Source organism: Haliaeetus leucocephalus, unplaced genomic scaffold, assembly GCF_000737465.1.
Source record: "Haliaeetus leucocephalus isolate CR32 unplaced genomic scaffold, Haliaeetus_leucocephalus-4.0 Scaffold141, whole genome shotgun sequence".
NCBI lineage: Eukaryota > Metazoa > Chordata > Aves > Accipitriformes > Accipitridae > Haliaeetus > Haliaeetus leucocephalus.
Window position 1 is genome coordinate 2,224,192 of NW_010972577.1, and position 17,969 is coordinate 2,242,160.

Genomic DNA, 17,969 nt, shown 5'->3' on the forward strand with positions numbered 1-17,969 from the left:
TCAAGTGCTTGGTGCTTCTTCCCTCCCTTTGCTCACGTGGCTGTTGGAAAGGTCATTATTTCCATGAAAGCACTTCACGGCTGCAGGACCAAAAAACCTGAATTCATAGCCCAAGGGAGTTTCTCATGCTCTCTAAGTCAGCCGGAGCTTGAGGCTCAGGGATTGCTTCTCCACCTCGGAGTGGGTGCAGATACCGCAAAGCCACCTCTAAACTATATTCAGAACCAGTGGCAAAGCTTGCCTTTCCCTGCAGCAGCTCCACTTTGCCGCCTGCGAGAACCTTCACCGTGCCACGCCGTCAAGAACAGGCTGGAACACATACCTTAACTCTTCATCTGGGGAATGAAACTGCTGAGATACCGCAGCCACGGACACCTCAACAAACAAGCAGCAGCTTCGTGTTTGATCTGTCCCGTCCTTTCTGAGAACACACATACAAGAACTCAGGAGGGAAACTTCCAGGCACAGCTTTTGGGCATCCTGACAAAATTTGCTCTCGCTTACAGGACAGTCGCCACCTACTAGGCCAGAAGGGTGATTTAATGTCCACTGAAAGGGAAAAAGGACATGTGTTGATGCAGTACGAGCAGAAGAGCATTCTAGCTTTTTTTAGGGGTCTTCTAAGCATAGCAGCTGATGCTAAGCCATCAGACAGATGCTACCATGACAATGACAAGGACTTCTCTCCGTTGCAGGACGGGTAGACTGGTTGCCATTAGTCCTGAGAAATTTCACTGTGAACAAAGTGAGTCTGGATAAGATGAGCTATACTTGCGAGGTACGCAACTCTTCCTTTTTTGAATCTGAAAATGTGGGTTCAAGCCATGCAAGTGACCAACACATACTGCAAATTTTATTTTTATTTCCTTCTCACAGAAACTAAATTGGCATATGCCTACATCTTGATTAAAACAAATTCACCACTGCAGAAAAAAAAAGCATTCTTTTTATTCTCTAAAGCACACCTGTGAACACAGAACAAAGTCTAATGTCAGTACATGAAAGCTTTTTCTTAGTGCACCTCTTCATTGCAGCTTCTCCATTAGTTCTTTTTAAAAAAATCATTACATCTTAGGTATTTATATATGCTTGCATGAAGCTTTGCATAATCTACCCATAATGCAATTCACTTCTAGAAGTCAGTTAAGAAGCTAAATCAAAAAGGCCCCTTAAGTTTGCTTTATTTACAGTTGAAATGGCTAGATTTTAAATACTTTACAGTCGCTCCCAGCACTGGCTCCCAATTCAAAGGATTAGTGCATTCCATGATTTCTTTATAATTATTTTCTAGAGGGGATTAGGCTGCCCATACCTACAGCTATGTAGGTACTTCAGCTATCTACATAAAATACCTTATGGAAATAAACATGCTGCCAAAAATATTTATAATAAAAAATGACAAATGAGAAACTCAGCCTTTAGGAAGAATAGACAGGTCCTCGATTTTGTGCTGCAGTCATTGTCAACTGTGGGAAGAGCAGCAACGTGGGAGAAACAGCAGTTAAGGAGTGCCACGGTCCCAACCAATTCTCTCTGGTCCTTCGTAAAGACAGCTTTATGTTCAGCTCTCAAACCCTCCTCTCTTTCACCACCTCTCCCCCATTACTGCTTTTCTGTTAAATCACTGATCAAGTTTCTGAACCGCAATAGCATACAAATTTATTGCAGAGGCGAAAAAATAATGATGCATCTGGGAGAAGATGCATCTTAATCCTTTTTTTTTTTTTTTTTGCAGGAAATGCAGCTTACATATGAATACGGCAGCTCTTTCCTAAGGCTAAAGTTATCAGGAGACAGGCAAGTTATCTGAATAAAGACAGATCTGTTCCTCTAAGTTTTACAGTTTATGAGTGGATGCAGGTCTTGTGGAAACTGAGAAACTGCTGTAAAGATTAACAAATAGGATGCACATGCATTTGTCTGTTCATATATACTTTCAAAACCCAAATGGGAGGAAGAAGTATCTGTGGTTCAGGTAGGTCCAGAAGATTTTTTTTTTTTTCTTATACAATAAGGTAGATTACTTAGCACATTCCAGGTTAAAAAAATTACAGCAACATTCAGTAACTGGAATGCATATAATATACAAGTACCATTACATTTACAAAGCTGTTCAGGACGATTTTTCTTTCTAGAATAAGCATAAAAAAGTTACAAGCTAATTCACAATAACTTTAGATACAATGTTATTAAAATACATTGATGTTAATCATAAAAATATTTTACTATTTACATGTACATTGTATAAACCTTAACAATAAGAATATGCCCATTTGAGGATGCCTTAAATGAATATTTAGGCAGATTGGCCCATTTTATAGTGCAGTATCCCTGTTTTGGTCTTCACACCATGAAACTGTACCAGATTCACAGTATCTTTGCTAGTGCTTTGCTAAAAGGCTTTGACTTTCTACTATTTAAGAAACATTCATTCATTCATTCCAAAGAGCCAGTTTTGTTTCCACTTTGTTTCTTGTTAAATCCTACCCCCAACAGTTCAGGACACTCTGCCTGGCCTTGTGCGATTTGGTTGCATTTCCAAATAAGGCTATAATTCATTTCATCAGTTATCACGCTATCTTGCTTGTAGTCTGGATGCTGTGCGATAAATTCCCTCATCCACCGAGCAACTGTCATTAATTCTCCTGTGGGCAAGAGGAAGCCAAATTGCACAGTTTATACATCTAATTTAGCAGTACAACACCTAAAGTTCTATGTGTTATATTGACAATTAATGAATAGTCCATGCTTTCACAAGAAACACACTCCTATACATATTTTTTTTAAATATGGCTAATCTGCAGGCATAATTAAGCTGACATAGCACTGATAGTTTAAAAACCACTTGTCTGATGCGATCTTCAAACTTTCAGATGTTGTAATGAGACAGTGCAGAGAGAAGTAGCTATTGGAACAGGTGTTACCAACAGATTGTATAGCAAGAGGCCTTAAAAACGTCATTTAACAGACAATCTGGCTGAGACAAACCAACAGACACCTCTACGACTACTACGTATATATAAAATAATTTTGTACTTGATCCATCCAACTTGGCTGCTAGCTTTGCTCTGTCTACCTTGACTTAATCTTCTTTCTCCCTCTGGCAGCTCTCCAGCAAAGAAATAGGGAGGTTCCCAATTATGTCAACTCCTAGTTTGTACATACTGCTTCTGCTTCAGTATGCAGTCCACGGGGCGGTCAGCAGGTGCCTAAGGGTCCCCAATGCTTCTATACAGGGTCATCAAATGGCACACACCACTTGCAGGAGACCTGCATCCCTACAGAGTAGCAGCTAGAGGCCAGGTGGACACCAGCGTTTAGGCTACTGAATCTTGCAGCATATGCAAGCAACCCTTAACTCGTGCAAATTTAAGGTAACCCTGACAGTAAGACATTAAGGTAGGCTGATGGGATACTCAAAGAGCCTAGCAAAACTTTCATTGCTAGCTACTGGAACCTCAGCTTCCTTGTAAGAGTAGAAAGAGTCAAGGGCTTCCACTAGAGAAATCTTTAGTTTAAGAATATTATAAAAAGCAAGAGGAATCCAGTTAGGGAAAGCAAGAAGGAACACACAAATAAAAAGTAAAAAGCATCTAAGGCTCTTTAAAGATATCCTATCAGTGGTTCTGAACAGAGATACACAAACACAAATCAGAAAAATTGCAAAAAGTACAGGAAAGAAAAGCAGAATAAAAAAGGTTATTGAAAATAAAAATGTCCCTCAAAAACCAGAAGTCATGTTTTAAAGAAATGAGGCCAGAGTTTACACTTCTATATAAAAAGAGGGCAGAAAAAAACCCACCCAAGAAGCATTATTTGTTGAAGGCACTAATAACTCACACAAAAACTTTCTCAAACCAACGACAAACAGAGGGCCTGCAAGAAAATCAGTGGGGCCGGGAGATAAGCAGAGCATAGAGAGACTCCCATTTTTGGATTAAAAGCCGCTGCAGGCTGTCAGTGGAGGAGAAGATGGGAGAGCAGCCCAGCTCACACCAACACAGACATCTAGTGGTCAGGCAGCCCAATCACTCCCCATCCTTCGTACCAGTGAACATCTGCAGCACCTTCATCGTGAACACAGCGCGCAGCTCTCAAAGAACATACCCGAGTATTGGGAAAAGGCACCAGACTGACAAAAGGTGTGAGAATTTCCAAGTGAGGAGAGACAAGACAAAGGGAATCGCAAGTTCAGAAGCAACAATATACTTGCGAAGTTTGCAAAATTATGAATGTTGATGAGAAGTGAGTAGAGAAATGCTATCCTACAATGCAGGAACTAGAAGGCATACAATGAAATAACTGGGAAGAGCACTTAAACGTGCAAAACTACAGGATTTTCACTTTTCAAAGAGCACTTCATAAAATTGTGGCATTTCTTATTGTATGACTTTATGGGGAGCAAAAGTGTAAATGCTTTGAGAAGGGTAAGGCAACGATCACGGAAATCATGTTTGGGAATGGTCATGAAGCCCCACGCTTCCTGCACCACCTTCGGCTGAGAAAATGTCTACACTTGCAGACAGCCAAGAAGCGGGAGAGCACGCCAGGACAACGGTCACTTGATACTGCTTACCTTAACACCACTTTCATTAATATTTGGTGGTGGTCATCAGCTGCTGCCTGCCTAGCAAATCTGTGTCTCACTGAGTGGTCCCAGTCACACACCAGCTAGACAGAGACCAGCGAGGGCAATACCTAAGCTGTGCTGCAAGAGAAAAGGAGACTGAAGCACAGATTAACTATGCTGGGGCAAGGTTAAAGCCACAGCAGCTAAGATGCCTGTGGTTAACTGAGTGCTCTGTGTTCACCGTTTGAGGAGAGAAATCTGAAAAATGGCCACTCTTTGTGGACATGTCCATGCCCGACAGGATGCAGTTCAGGAACATTTGATTTAAGATTGAGAGTAAACTGGAATAATCCAAAGCTCACAATTGAGTAACATCATGGCACAGTAATACAAGACCTAATGCTTTTTATTCTGTGAATTCTGGTTCTTATAGAGCATCATTTAAAAATCATTTCAAGTTCATCAGAGTTAAGATATAAACCCTAGACTCTCACACCTTTTAGGTCCATGTAAATACACAAGCTGACTTTTGCAATGCCTGTGACTTTGCACCAGGTAGCAAAGTTGTTCTTTGGAAGGGGAACACCTGCTGCAGGGGGTCGAGCCCTCGTCATTAGCTCTTGGGAAAAACCCTCTATGAGATTTATGCATTCCTTGTTTTTTCAACAGCATTTTTCTGAAGGGAAAAAACCAACAACAATAGAATATTTTGAAAGCATTGCTATTTTTAGGCCTGATGTGCCTCAGTTGTTTTCTTCCTGCCAGTTTCTCTTCTCTCCCTCAGTTAAGCCAAGCATAAAATCCCCTGTCTATGTCACCCGAGGGACAGAAGCCTCCTACAAACAAGCAGTCTTAGAAAAGAACATTTACAGTGAAAGCTCTAATTAATTAAAACTTGTTACCAGTCTAAAGTACTACTAAAGTATTGAATTACCAGGTGAGAGAAAGTCCTGATTTCCACCTCAGCTTTAAAAAGGTCTTTACCTAGAAGCTTCTACAGCAATTTTCAAGAAATAAAAAGGAATGCAACACTTTAATTTAAAACCAGTGAATATATTTCACTGGGGGGGGAAGTCTTGACTTACGAGACTAAAATTAACTGTCTAGCTAAATTTACAGCAAGGCAGGCATACAGGGGATGTGCACATAAAAAGGCTGCAGACTGTGCTACACGCCAAGTTCTGAATTAAAGTTTAGCCTGCATCTTTTACTCATTGTACTGCTGCATTTTAAAAAAGGAGCATAAAGAGTCATTATACTGCCTGTCTTCACAAACACCGCAACATGGGGAAGACAGGGAAAGAGCCTGGATCGCTCTGCTTGAAGGAGTTTTGCTACTTACAGAAGGGCTTTCTTATCAGGGAGCTAAAGACTAGGTCCCACGCTCTAGTATACCAGAATTTAGACTTACGAATGCTTTGGAGCAGACATGGTTTAGTCACACCAATAATACCAGGCTACCAGACCCAGCCTCACATACTGTTACAACACTTAAGTGACAGGCAAAGGGGATTATAGTATATGTGCAAACTACTACAGTGGACAATACACTGGCAAAAGCAGCAGTAAGTGGTGCTGAAAAGAGAAATCTTGGACTGGAGACACACTACCCTCTAAGCTGTAACTGTAACTGTATGAATTACTTCTAATTTAAGTTCTAAAATGGATCACGAAACATTTATAATCAGAATTAGACTGGACCAGATTTAAGCCAGAGAACACACTCAAGTCCTTTGCTCCTATGATTCGACACTTAATCAGGCAGCCACAGCTGCCACCAGCTTTACCCAACTGAAAACTAGAGGACAGCCCAATTACTGTCTAAGGAGAAAAATGCCAGGAAAAAAAAAAAAATCTACGTCCAAAAGTGTCAAACATACCAGATGCTCTCTTTTTTATTAGCTTCAGGTAGTTTAGGATGGTGCACCTTGTGTCCACATCCACTTCCATGTTTTCAAGATAGGAATTCAAAATTGGGATCAAACCAGGAAAGACTCCTTCCTGTGTAAGAGAAGAGAGTCAGCATAAAACATGCTCGATCTGATTTCTGGGAGGGCGGAATGGAGGGGAAGGTTGTGTGTTCCAGGTAGAAGAGGCTACGACCTTCCCATTGATAATTGTATCAATACTCATTAAGGTGTACTCTTCCGCGTCGGTGCCTGTCCCATTCTGTGCAGAGCCACATCCATCCACAACAGTGTTTCCACCTTCATGGGTGAGAAAGGGAAAGGAAGAAACGATTAGAACGCAAGAGATGCGCTAAACATCCCCAACAGCATTAATCAGATTGCTTGTTATGATACCTTTGCAAATATCTTTTCTGAAGTAAAACATTCCCTGCCGGACAGCATCTCTTTTCTGGGCCATCTTCATGTTTTCATCCACCTGGCAAAAGTAGTATTTCAGAGATTTGTGACATTTTAGAAAATTAAGATTTTCCCAAACCCTCACATTTTGGTCTCATTAGTTGAAACTATGTTTCTTACGATTTTCGTCACACAGGGCCAAGCTGTGGAGGTAAGTTTTATTTCATTCTTCAGGGGTCCTGGGCAAAACCACAAAGAGATGACGTTCTGCGAAATTAGGTCTCCGGCAGAAAAGGCAATAGTATTACATTAGAACATGCTACGCTAATCTTTTACATTTGGATGAAAACACAGGAACAGCTGTAATTAACAGGTTGCATCCCATCTGGCAGACTTCTTTGCATATTTAGATGCAATTTACATGAGTATAGAAGAAGAAAATTGCTGTTTCCCTAGCCATAGTTTGCTGCTTTTCCTAACAAAATCACTGAAGTCTTTAGCAGAGCTATCACTGTATTAAACAAACTTTCAGAAACAGAATTCCAGTAACTTTGTATGGGAATTGTATCTATTCCACACCCAATCATCTGTTAGATAGATAAACTTAGACTGCTAGTAAAGAAGTTCTAAATCCCAGACTTCTCAAGAAATCTACAAACTACGAAGCACTGCTCATATGCTCTGCAAATGACAGAAGCGTTGCTCTGTCTTTCTGGACAGAAGATTTTGTCCAAGTTCTTTAGTTGGTATGTTCTCAGGGAATTAACATCACACAGCTTTCGGACATTAGGTTTACTGTATTGTCTTCAGAAGAAGGGATGATTTGCTGAATTCTTTGTCTGACCTTTAATTAAGGGCAATGCAAAAATCTTTACATCTTACCTTTCAAAGCTTTGTTTTCAAAAGTGTGGTTTTGTTCATTATTTCATATTATGAAACCTATTTACAAAACAGGCTGTTTTGAAAGTTTGAAAGAACTCCAGCCCTAGTTAACAGAGTACAACCGCACTCCATCAGACAGCAAAGATCAGCGTGAGATTAGCCCCATAAACCCGTATTATTTTACTTGAAAGAGGCAGGCTTACCGGTGGCTGTGCAATTCTGTGTTGCATTACTTGCCAAATTGCTTGGCAAGCTCAAGCAATTTTATGCCCCCCCCAGCCACTCAACTCTGTTCAGGTTCTTTCAGCACCTGATCTCTTTTTCAATTTTAACTGGTATTCATTAGCTAAAAATTTTGTGCTTTTGAGACATTCCAAATAACAATGTAATTATGCACTGTAAGTGCTAAATTGCTGCATTATTTATGAAGTCTGAACTCCCTGACATCAGGAAGAGAATCTCTCCTTTTAAAAATCATCCCAACTGTATGGTATGATTACTGTTAATTTACAACTTCAGTATTCTTCTCCATTTTAATTAAAAACACTAAGAAATGCCTCAGGATACTTCTGCTATACTGTAGCCAGCACTGGCAGTATTTTCTAGGATATAGTCTGTCAAAAGCCTTCCGCACTTCAAGACCTTTTTTAAAGTTACCAGTAACATTGCAGGAATATCTATTTAAAAAGACATTTTCTCGTCAGGTGCCTCAGAAAGATGTGCAAGGACAGTTTCACCCAAAACAGTTCAACAATTGTGAGGACAAGATTAAGGAAAAAGCACATTTTGCATGGCTGGTCTGTCCAAACACAAGTCAGAGTTGTGACCAGAATCAGCAGTATTCATTTTCACTCAAATACTGTGTAACACTAAGCATGCTGAATTCCTCCTTTCCCTCTCCGCCAGATATTCTCTATTTTGTTCATAAGAACAAAAGACATAGGCAACAGCCACATAAAAATAAATATCTAAAGGTTTTATTTTGACCTCCACAGGTTATTTTCCCCACATGTAAAATGGTGGAAACATGTCCTTTCTCACTCTCAAAACAGTCTTGCGACAATGGTATTTCTCAACATTTCTGCAGTAGTCAGACACTGTGAGGCACCACAGAAATTCCCACAGTATTTGTCTATAAGCTTAATTCCATGAGACAGAAGTAAAATATTTGTTTAACACTGTGGAGTTGAAATTGATTCAAAGTACTGGTACAGATGAAAACTGACTGAAAGATAAAAATGCCTGTTCCCTAAGTGCACCTATATTAGTTCCTAGCTTGGAGAGGATAAAAATCAGACTTGATGCAAATACTTTGCATTTAGCTCTAATAGATCTGACCTTTCACACCTACCTTGGACAAAGGAATGAGAAAATCCAGTTTATATGACAGAATCACTCTGGTTAGCAGTACCACGAACACAACATATGCAGAGTTTTCAAAGTCTGTTAACTGGACCTAGACACGAAAAGGTTTACAGATTAAATTACTTCAGTGGGAACTCACTCATGGAAGTAGATAAATATCTAGGAGAGTTGACTCCAACGTTCATGTCGGTACTTGTATTCACAGACACTCTGCTGGCAGAGATGGCGACGCATGAGCTGGAATCATCAGCAGTGACTTCAAATGCACAATGCATGCACACACTTCAAACTCAACCCTTTAATCCAATGCCAAAACACACTTGTGTTTAAAAAGATTATCTAATAACCTGCACCTTCAGGCTCTCTGTGTAATTACAAATGTGTAAGAGCTTTTAAATTTCTACTTTAAAGGGATTAAATTCAGAGAGCTCAGATGGACAGCTATAAAATAAAAGCACTTGTGAAAAAACAAAACAATGACAGTGGAGTTGTTCAGTACCAGGAAAATTACTGGAGAAATACAGTCCCGAGAAGCTAAATGGGGCTTTGTTTACTGTTGCTTTAATACAAGCCTAATTCCTTTCCCCATCACCCAAATCCATTAGCATGCTTTGCTGTGCTGCAGTGGATTCTCCTGTCAGTTATATTCCCACAGTCCACGTCTGATTAAACACTGCTGTCCACTTCACTTGCGTCTACTGATTCAGAGGGGAGAAAACACAGCATAAGAATTAAGGGTTTGGTACTGGATGGCAGAATGCCTGGTACTCTTCCACCTAAAAGGAAATGTGCTCTTGTGCATATTGACACCTTCCTTACCTCCATAGGTCTGAATTCCACTCTCCATCCAATATCTGAATTTGGAGGTGGTGGCTTAAACCTCATTGTCTGCCAGTTTGTAGACTGAATATTCTGCAAAGCACATGAAAAATCTGTCACAATCAAGATATGCACCATTTTATAATAGAAACAAAGAAAAATAAGCAGATAACTAGAGTCCTAATATTTTCCCTGTAACAGCCCATCAAGTTAAAGAAGTGCTTCCCAACTAAGTGGCACGACTTTCTGAAAACAACAGTATAACCACCCATCCTAGGAGCAAATGTGTTACGCTTTCTCATGCTGTTTTGTTTGAAGATTACGTATAAGATTGTAGAGGGCTGAGATTTAGCTGACTTATTTTTTTATGAGGGGTTGATGCATCCCAAACAAAAAATACCTAATAATACCATAGCTATTATTTCATAAAGCTGTGTAAGAGAGACATTCATACGTAAGTGTCATGCAAAACAGTTTTTAGGAAGCCATAAAAATAGACAGTTCCCCATAACACATATACATAGCCATAGTTTGGGCCTTTCATATCTTAATGGGTTTAAAGTATAAGCCACCACCTTCTCCTAAATATATGATAAAAAGAAATAAATGTACTTATAATTGCAAAGTCATATGCTAAAGAACTAGTTGAAGTGAAAAATTCAGAAAAAATTCTTAGCTAATATAGTCATCCTCCAATTAAGCAGTACTATAAAGAATAAGCAGTTTAATGTATATATTTATTAAATTCCTCTAAATCAGACAACAACCTCAAAATGGTCGGATTCATTTGCATCATCTAGATGTATTTTCTCCTCAAACAAAGTCAATGGGTCTCGAATGAACAAGTGTGCAATATGCTGTGCCAAAAGGTGGTCAATACCTACAAAATGAAAATTCAAACAATTCACACAGAGCAAAGCAGGCTCTAGGAAACGATTTGTTTTACAAGACTGAAAATATCCAACTCTGCAATGCTACCTCAACCCACCACATCCTGTTAAAGTTTAAATGATGACTTCAGGAAGGAAGGAAATGATTAAAGAGGAAAAAAAAACCCAAAACCAAAACAACCAAGCTCTTGTTTGGAAATGGCAGCTGAATATTGGTGTGGCTGCTATTCTTCCTGTTTTGTGATGCACCTCTGTGCCACGTGTCCTAAAGCAGTTCTGCTCTCTCCACAAAGATAAAACATTAATGCATTAAACACCGAGCTTCTCAAGCTAGAATTAGGGACAGTTTCTTGAGTACTTTTTAAAAAACTCTCAGGACCATGCTACACAGATATTTCCTGAGGAGTCACCACTCTCAGGGATGCACGATGATTGAAACAAACAAGAACGAAAACGTAAAATATCCCCACACACTGCAAGCATAATTCTTAACCTGCTCATAATGAAGCAAACACTTACCTTCCTTTATTAGGTGCTCGTAGATATCTTTGTCTATTGTCAAATCAATGTCATTGTATTTCTCACCACATTCAGATAGATAACTGTCTATGGAATCATATCTGGATTTACTGATTCTATAATGGTTGTTCTTCAGTGGCTATATAATTTAAGAATACAATATTTTAACAGCTTGTTAACAATGTTACCTAAGTTTTGCTCACTAATGACACTTATGTGAGAATTATTATCCTGTTTAAAAAACCCTATAACCTCAATTAAAATTATTCAAAGCACGAGTCTTAAATAGGCTTAACGGAAAGCGATCCTGGAATTATGACTATTTTGTTTGCAGATGTATGTATCTGAGCGAAAAAACAGACATCGCACATTGACTAGAATTCTCTAAAAGTGGAAACATTTTCCTGATGTAATATACCATTACCCCAAGTACCTGGAAAGCATTATTATACCTACTGCAACACATACCAATACAGTTTCACTACGCACACATTGTTAAGAGATGCTCTTAAAATGGGTAGTTCCAGAAATATTTCAAGTAGATTTTTTTAAATTTTTTTTTTATTTCTACAATTTTGTAAGTGCCTTGAATGCCAATCGCTGCTTAGAGAAACTCCTTAAATTCAAGTTCTGACAATTGGCTCTTCTCGCATAGTTCTAGTTTATACTACTGGATTCCTCAGCAGCACCTGCTATTCAATCCAAAGCAATTTTTGCTTTTTGGGCTCAAGCACAGACTGGAAAGTTTCATCACAGGAGGACCTTTTCAGCAAGCTGTGAAGGAGTGAGCAGAGTTCTACTGGGATTCTATACCTAACTGAAAATACGTATTTGCTAACATAAACTGTACCAAGGCGCATGTTTACACCACCTCTCCCGTATTTACCACAAAGACTGCCATGTTCCCTCGTTAGGGATTCTGATGAGCACAAGCAGAATTTGATGCTAAAGGAGATTTAACTTTTTTGCCTGAAAAAGCCCAGACATCTACTACCCAACATTACTTACCTCTAGCCCCCTCTCTTCTCGCGTTCGATCATCTACAGATGCAGAGATCACTCCCCAACGACAGTCAATATCAGACACGTAGCCTCTGTAGAACGGAGATGCAGCGCTCAATGCCATCTAAAATAAAACAGCCTGATATGAAAACAAAGGACAAGCCAAGGAACCAAAAGCAAAACCACAGCCTCACCGGAAAGGGAAACTTGCTGGTCCTCAAGTAACTGAAGTATATACTTCAGTTTAACATACAGCCAAAGCCCATACAACCACAAATCTCTCAACTGCTATCTCCAGAAAACACCTCGATGAAGGGTTAGTATTACTGAAGGGGCATCCGACACTCTCCAAATTCATTACCTCTACAGATCAGCATTTAAGGAACACCAAGATGATACAGGCAGAGGCAATTCTGTGACAAACCAGCAAGTATTCTGCACACACACTTCCAAACTCCAGACGTTCACCTGGCAATCATTTTATTTTGTTTATTTTTGTTTGGCCAAGCACCTTGGCAACACAGCCGGAACATACCTCGCTCAGAGCAGGATCTGCTCGCCACCTAGACCAGACCAATACTTTCTAACACCTGTTATAAACACCTGTTTGTGACCACATGCTTACAAAAGGGACAGCTTTAAACAACTTAAGCTGAAACCCTCTGTAACACCAGACCAGAGTTGAAAAATTAAAAGTTGTTTTAAGGAGTGAACTTGTCTTGTTTTCATGAAAAACTGCCCCAAATGTATTTCTAGAACTATTCAACAAGAGCCTCATGCATGCGGGAAGGAGGGCAGAGGAGAAGAAACAGACAACATCTGTTTTGTGTTGTCATTTGGATATTAAATAAATCACACTGCTCACGTGACAACCTAGCAAGAGACTAACGCTGCTCCCAGAGTACCAAATTTGTGAGTAGCGTTTGAGTTTTTTTAAATTTAGATTTTATTTTTTTACATGTAGTGGCTTTTGCACAACGAAGAGCTGATGTGATAGAAGTTCATTACTTACCACAATGGGACAGATCGTGGCTAGCTGATCATAGAGATACCTCGCTTCGGAAATGCTGCAAGCCTGGAATGTTACCTGTTGGAAGTACAACTGCTATCACAATTTCTATAATCATAGCGCAAGCACAGTCTTCCTAGATTTAGAATCAATGATATAATAAAGTGATTTAGATACCAAGAATTTTATGGGGTTTTTTTGTTTGTTTGGGTGGGGTTTTTCTGTGGGTTCTCCCCTCCCCCCAATTCTTGGACAAACTTTTGCCCCACCTATCAGCTGCATTTATATCACAAGCTTTTTTCTATGCCATGTCCATGTTCATTAAAAGATTTCAGACCACAACACTTTGGCTGTGAGGCTAAATACACAAACACTTGCCAGAACCAAAGAAAACAGAGTTAACATCTACAATACATATGGGTCAGTAATGCACCTTCAGGAAATAAGCCAGGAACCTACCTACTTAGAATGACAGTCAGAAACTATTGTAGATGTAAAATATGTTTTGTGTGACAGCTAATCCCATTTTAAAGAACATTTCAAGATGCCTTTGATCCTGTGAAACTGTGAAAAATAAGTATTTTCATGTCTAGTGTAACTTTTATTTAAAAAATGTCCAATTTTGCCTGTATTAGAGGCCAGGACACAGCAAAAGATGGAAAAGAAATATTATTTGCAGAAGCCATTAATGATGTAGAAGCCCTACCACACATAGGCCACTAGAAAATAAAACTTCTTTGAAACTTCTGGTGAAATTTGCTCAGCACAGCATCAAACATGAGACACTTTTCTAGTTGCAGACCTTACCCTCCCAAACCGAGACTTTATGCATTTTAAAAATGCGGAGGGGGATCAATCACCTCAAAACTGTTAAAAGATGCAAATAGATTAAAAGCCTCTCTCTCTTTTTCAGTTTACATATTCATAGATGAGAGGATAACTTAGATGGGAGCATACCCCTGTACCACTATCATAACATCGTACAACAGGCTTCAGCATTATATCACCCTCACTGCTTGATGTCCTGAAGAATGCCAGCCAAACACAGATTTTCCTCTTCCACAGATTACAATTAGAGAGTCCCACAAAACATACAGGTTCTCCTCCGCTGGCGACTGAAGCCCAATCCAACCCCAAGTAAGCCTCAAAAAAAACCAACCAACCAAAAAAGACCCCCAAAACTCCAGAGGTCACTGGTGGGCTCAGTGGGGGATTTTTTGGGGGGAAATGGGGGAGGTGGGATTGAAGGGGAGGTGTAGGAGGAATATGGGATGTGTTTATTTTGTTTGTCTTTTTAAATCTGCAGCCAACATTCACTAAAACATCCCAAGTTAGAAAAAAGCATGTGTGGTAGGGAAAATACTTCTTCTGTGTCTATCCTTCAAGTGGCTATCAAAAAAAAAAAACCAAACCCAAACCAAAACACACTTTGAAAAGACAAGATTATTTAATTCTCTTGCAGAGAAGCAGCTAAGTATGATTTCTCATCACTAATTTTGGACTTCCAGCACTAGGGAGCCTGCCTTGGCCAGGCGGACAGGACACCTACACTCTTTCCCCAACACAGCGATATCTGCCTCCTCTTCCCTTTTATGCTTATCCCAAATCAACATTAAATCCAGGATACAACCCGGTTTCTAGCCAAACGCCCCATTACAGAGGAGAAGGGCATGGCAGTCTTCTCCAGAGGAGGGCTGCAAGCACTGCAAGGACTGCGGAAAGCAGCAGCTACGAGCACAAAGCTCAGCAGGCACAGGGACGTGAAGCCTCAAAATGGTTTTGGATGCGATGGTTTGCCTTTCTGTTCGCAGGGGAAGCACCTCCCACCCCACCATTGCTGCGGGCTGTCCCACTGAGCTCATCAGGACATTATTTTTTACTTTGGAAATACATGAAACTAAGTTGTAGCTTGGTGCAGTGAGGAAAAAAAAAAAAAACCAACAAAGGGAAGTATGCATACTGCAAACTACCTTACAGAAAATAGGTGGGAAATACATGTTTTCTTTTAGTCAGTTATCAAGAATTATTAGCTGATACACAAGAAGCTGCTTATAGCACCTACCAGCACCTTGTTTTCATTCTCCCTTTGACGATAACAAGACTACCGAGTTTGAATTTGACCACTGATTACAAGAACGAGGAATAGTAAAATGGTACTCCATAAAAAGGAATTTAATGTACTTTTAAACAAGTTCATACAATGACTGAATGGTAAGGCTGTATTTCTTTTATTAGCCTTAAATAAGAAAGAGATGGTACAAAACAGACCACATCAAACTTAACACCTTGTAAAAAACACACAGTATTATATACATTTCACTACTTCCATCAGATCCTCCCTAGTTTACCCTTAGTGACAAGGGCTTTTGCAGTTTCTGGAAGGGAAATGCTTTGAATGGGGTCATTTCTGCCAGTGCTATGAAACAACAGCAGCTTGGAGAATTTGCTTTAATCCCCTAGAGCCTTAACACTAACCTCTTCCTAGCTCTGCTTCCAAGACGGCGGTGGCAACAGGCAGGTTTTATCAACAGTCAAATACATCACTACTACTTAAGGCATCAGCCCCTAGCATCAGGTTACTACGATAGAGAAACTTTTAAAACAAACAGATATTTAAAGGATTAAAGCACTGCCGAGATACAGCACCTGAATTTAAACAGAGGATACTGTAAGATAATAGTAACTCAGGCAAGTCAATGAAAACAATAAAAAGTGGGCATGTGTTAATGGGAGAAAACAGAACCAAAAATATCTCCCAGTACGCAGTATCAGAAGACAGCTACCCATGTGGATTTGGTAGGTTCATGGTACAAGCAGTGAGAAGACTTCTTAGCAGATAGCTAAAAACATTTAAGAATGAGAAATTTTATACAGAAGTTCATGCTGTTTGTAAATAAAGTTATACAGAAGGAGAAAGCTACTTATTTTTAAAGTTATTCCAATGACTCTTGTCACTCCTTGCTTTTGCTGTTCTAAGAATGGGGAAGAGGGAAAAAAACCCAAATGAATTACCAAAAAACCCCACGCATTCCTACAAGACAGCTCAGTTTCCATTCCCAGTGTCCTTTGGTCATGCCTGAAAGACGACCACAGTGGAAGATGATCTTTCACACTTGGAAAGTGCTGCAGTTCCAGCAGCAGGCGCTTCATCAAAATGGGTTTGACCAGTTCAAGAAACCCTTTCAGCAAGGCATCCAATCACATCTGAATACTAGCAGAAAATAAACATAATGCAAACAAACCTGGATTTTAAGGCTAGATTACCAGGTATACGATTAAATTTGTTGGTTTATTCCCCCTTTTGCCACTCTGAAAATGCATCAGTTGAATTAAGCTAGAGAAATTAGACATAAGGCAGGTCTTAAAAAGGGAAGCGTTTTGGGAAGACAACGTTCAGTAACATCTCGAAAACAGATGCATTTTACCTGAAGACAGCAGTTTCCCATTCCAAACCCCATAGCATCCATGTATATATAGTCTGGCTTAGCCGCCTTTGCTGCTTCTCCATCATCATTGGGAAACGTTTCGATAAACGGTGATGGCGTGTTCTTATCTTTAAATACTGTGTGAAAAACGCAGGTACTCAGTAACCCAGAGCATTAGATTGAATAATTATTTTGAAAAGCAAAAAGACAGATTGAATTTACTCACTTGGTACATTTATCACAACCTTCTCTCCTCTTCGGTGCCGAATGTTTCTGGTCAGTGTACTATAACAAAAAAAGTTTGCTGAAATATCTGAAAGTTTCTCTTTATGCAAATGTTTTTGCAGTTAGTTTCTCAGCAATTCTCAGGCTTTCAGAGTGTCAACTTTCTATTTATTTTAAGCATTTTCCTTCAAGACACTTCTTGTCCTAGTTTAAGATAGACTGTAACAGATACAACACTGAATTTTAATTCACTAAAGTCAGTTTTAATTTGATGGACTTCACAGTACTGTGCTAATAGAATAGGCAGAAGTAAAAGGCTACTGACCTGAAGAACAGAAGGGCAAGCAAAGAGGCATGCCTAGTTTTTAAATAGAATGATTTTCATTCTCCTAAATCTCTCCTTACAACGAAAACCCCTCTCAGACTATACAAGTAGTTTGACACCATGCTCCATTTCAGAGCAACTAGGGCAAGTTACCAAGTACACTGAGATGTTGCTGTGACATACCTGAGTGAGAGCTGAATTAACTCTAATGAAGTGGTTAGCCATGGGTTTTCAAACTGGAAACAATTTTGCAGTAGCATATGCAACACCTTTTGCCCCATAATGGTGTGAACTACTATATAAAGTTACCTGAACTTAACAGTTTACTTTAAGTCACTTTGACAGAAAATACACATCATCACAACCATATCTGTCCCAGTCCTTGTGATATCTGCACCAACTAGCCACATAGCTCTCTATTCCAACAATGTAAAGAAGTTGCAGGTATACCTATAATATTTAGGCATAGAAAAATATTCAGCTTCTCACTCACGCTCCCCAAATACCCTTACCTAAATCTAGGATGTTTATTGATGGCTTCATCTGGAAAAAAAAGTGATTTTGAAGCTCCTCCTTCTACTGGCGTTGGCTTATATTCCGGCAGCGTAAACCCAGGACACCCTAACCTATGTA

The 17,969-nt window shown here is 39.6% G+C and overlaps 1 protein-coding gene across 2 annotated transcripts in view; it reads right to left on the reverse strand.

Annotated features, from left to right (window-relative positions):
- Positions 1-842: 842 nt before the first annotated feature.
- Positions 843-17,969, reverse strand: part of GCLC (glutamate-cysteine ligase, catalytic subunit) — a 34,943-nt gene continuing 17,816 nt past the window's right edge. For both annotated transcript variants that reach the window (XM_010561091.1, XM_010561092.1), the window contains exons 4-16: positions 17,849-17,962; positions 17,013-17,071; positions 16,787-16,923; positions 13,365-13,439; positions 12,360-12,476; positions 11,352-11,490; positions 10,710-10,822; positions 9,943-10,035; positions 9,110-9,214; positions 6,874-6,955; positions 6,674-6,777; positions 6,451-6,571; positions 843-2,645 (exon numbers count right to left, since the gene is read on the reverse strand). In XM_010561091.1, the coding sequence (XP_010559393.1) occupies positions 2,437-2,645; positions 6,451-6,571; positions 6,674-6,777; positions 6,874-6,955; positions 9,110-9,214; positions 9,943-10,035; positions 10,710-10,822; positions 11,352-11,490; positions 12,360-12,476; positions 13,365-13,439; positions 16,787-16,923; positions 17,013-17,071; positions 17,849-17,962 (1,468 nt within the window). In that variant the 3' untranslated portion in view covers positions 843-2,436. The remainder of the gene's footprint in view (positions 2,646-6,450; positions 6,572-6,673; positions 6,778-6,873; positions 6,956-9,109; positions 9,215-9,942; positions 10,036-10,709; positions 10,823-11,351; positions 11,491-12,359; positions 12,477-13,364; positions 13,440-16,786; positions 16,924-17,012; positions 17,072-17,848; positions 17,963-17,969) is intronic.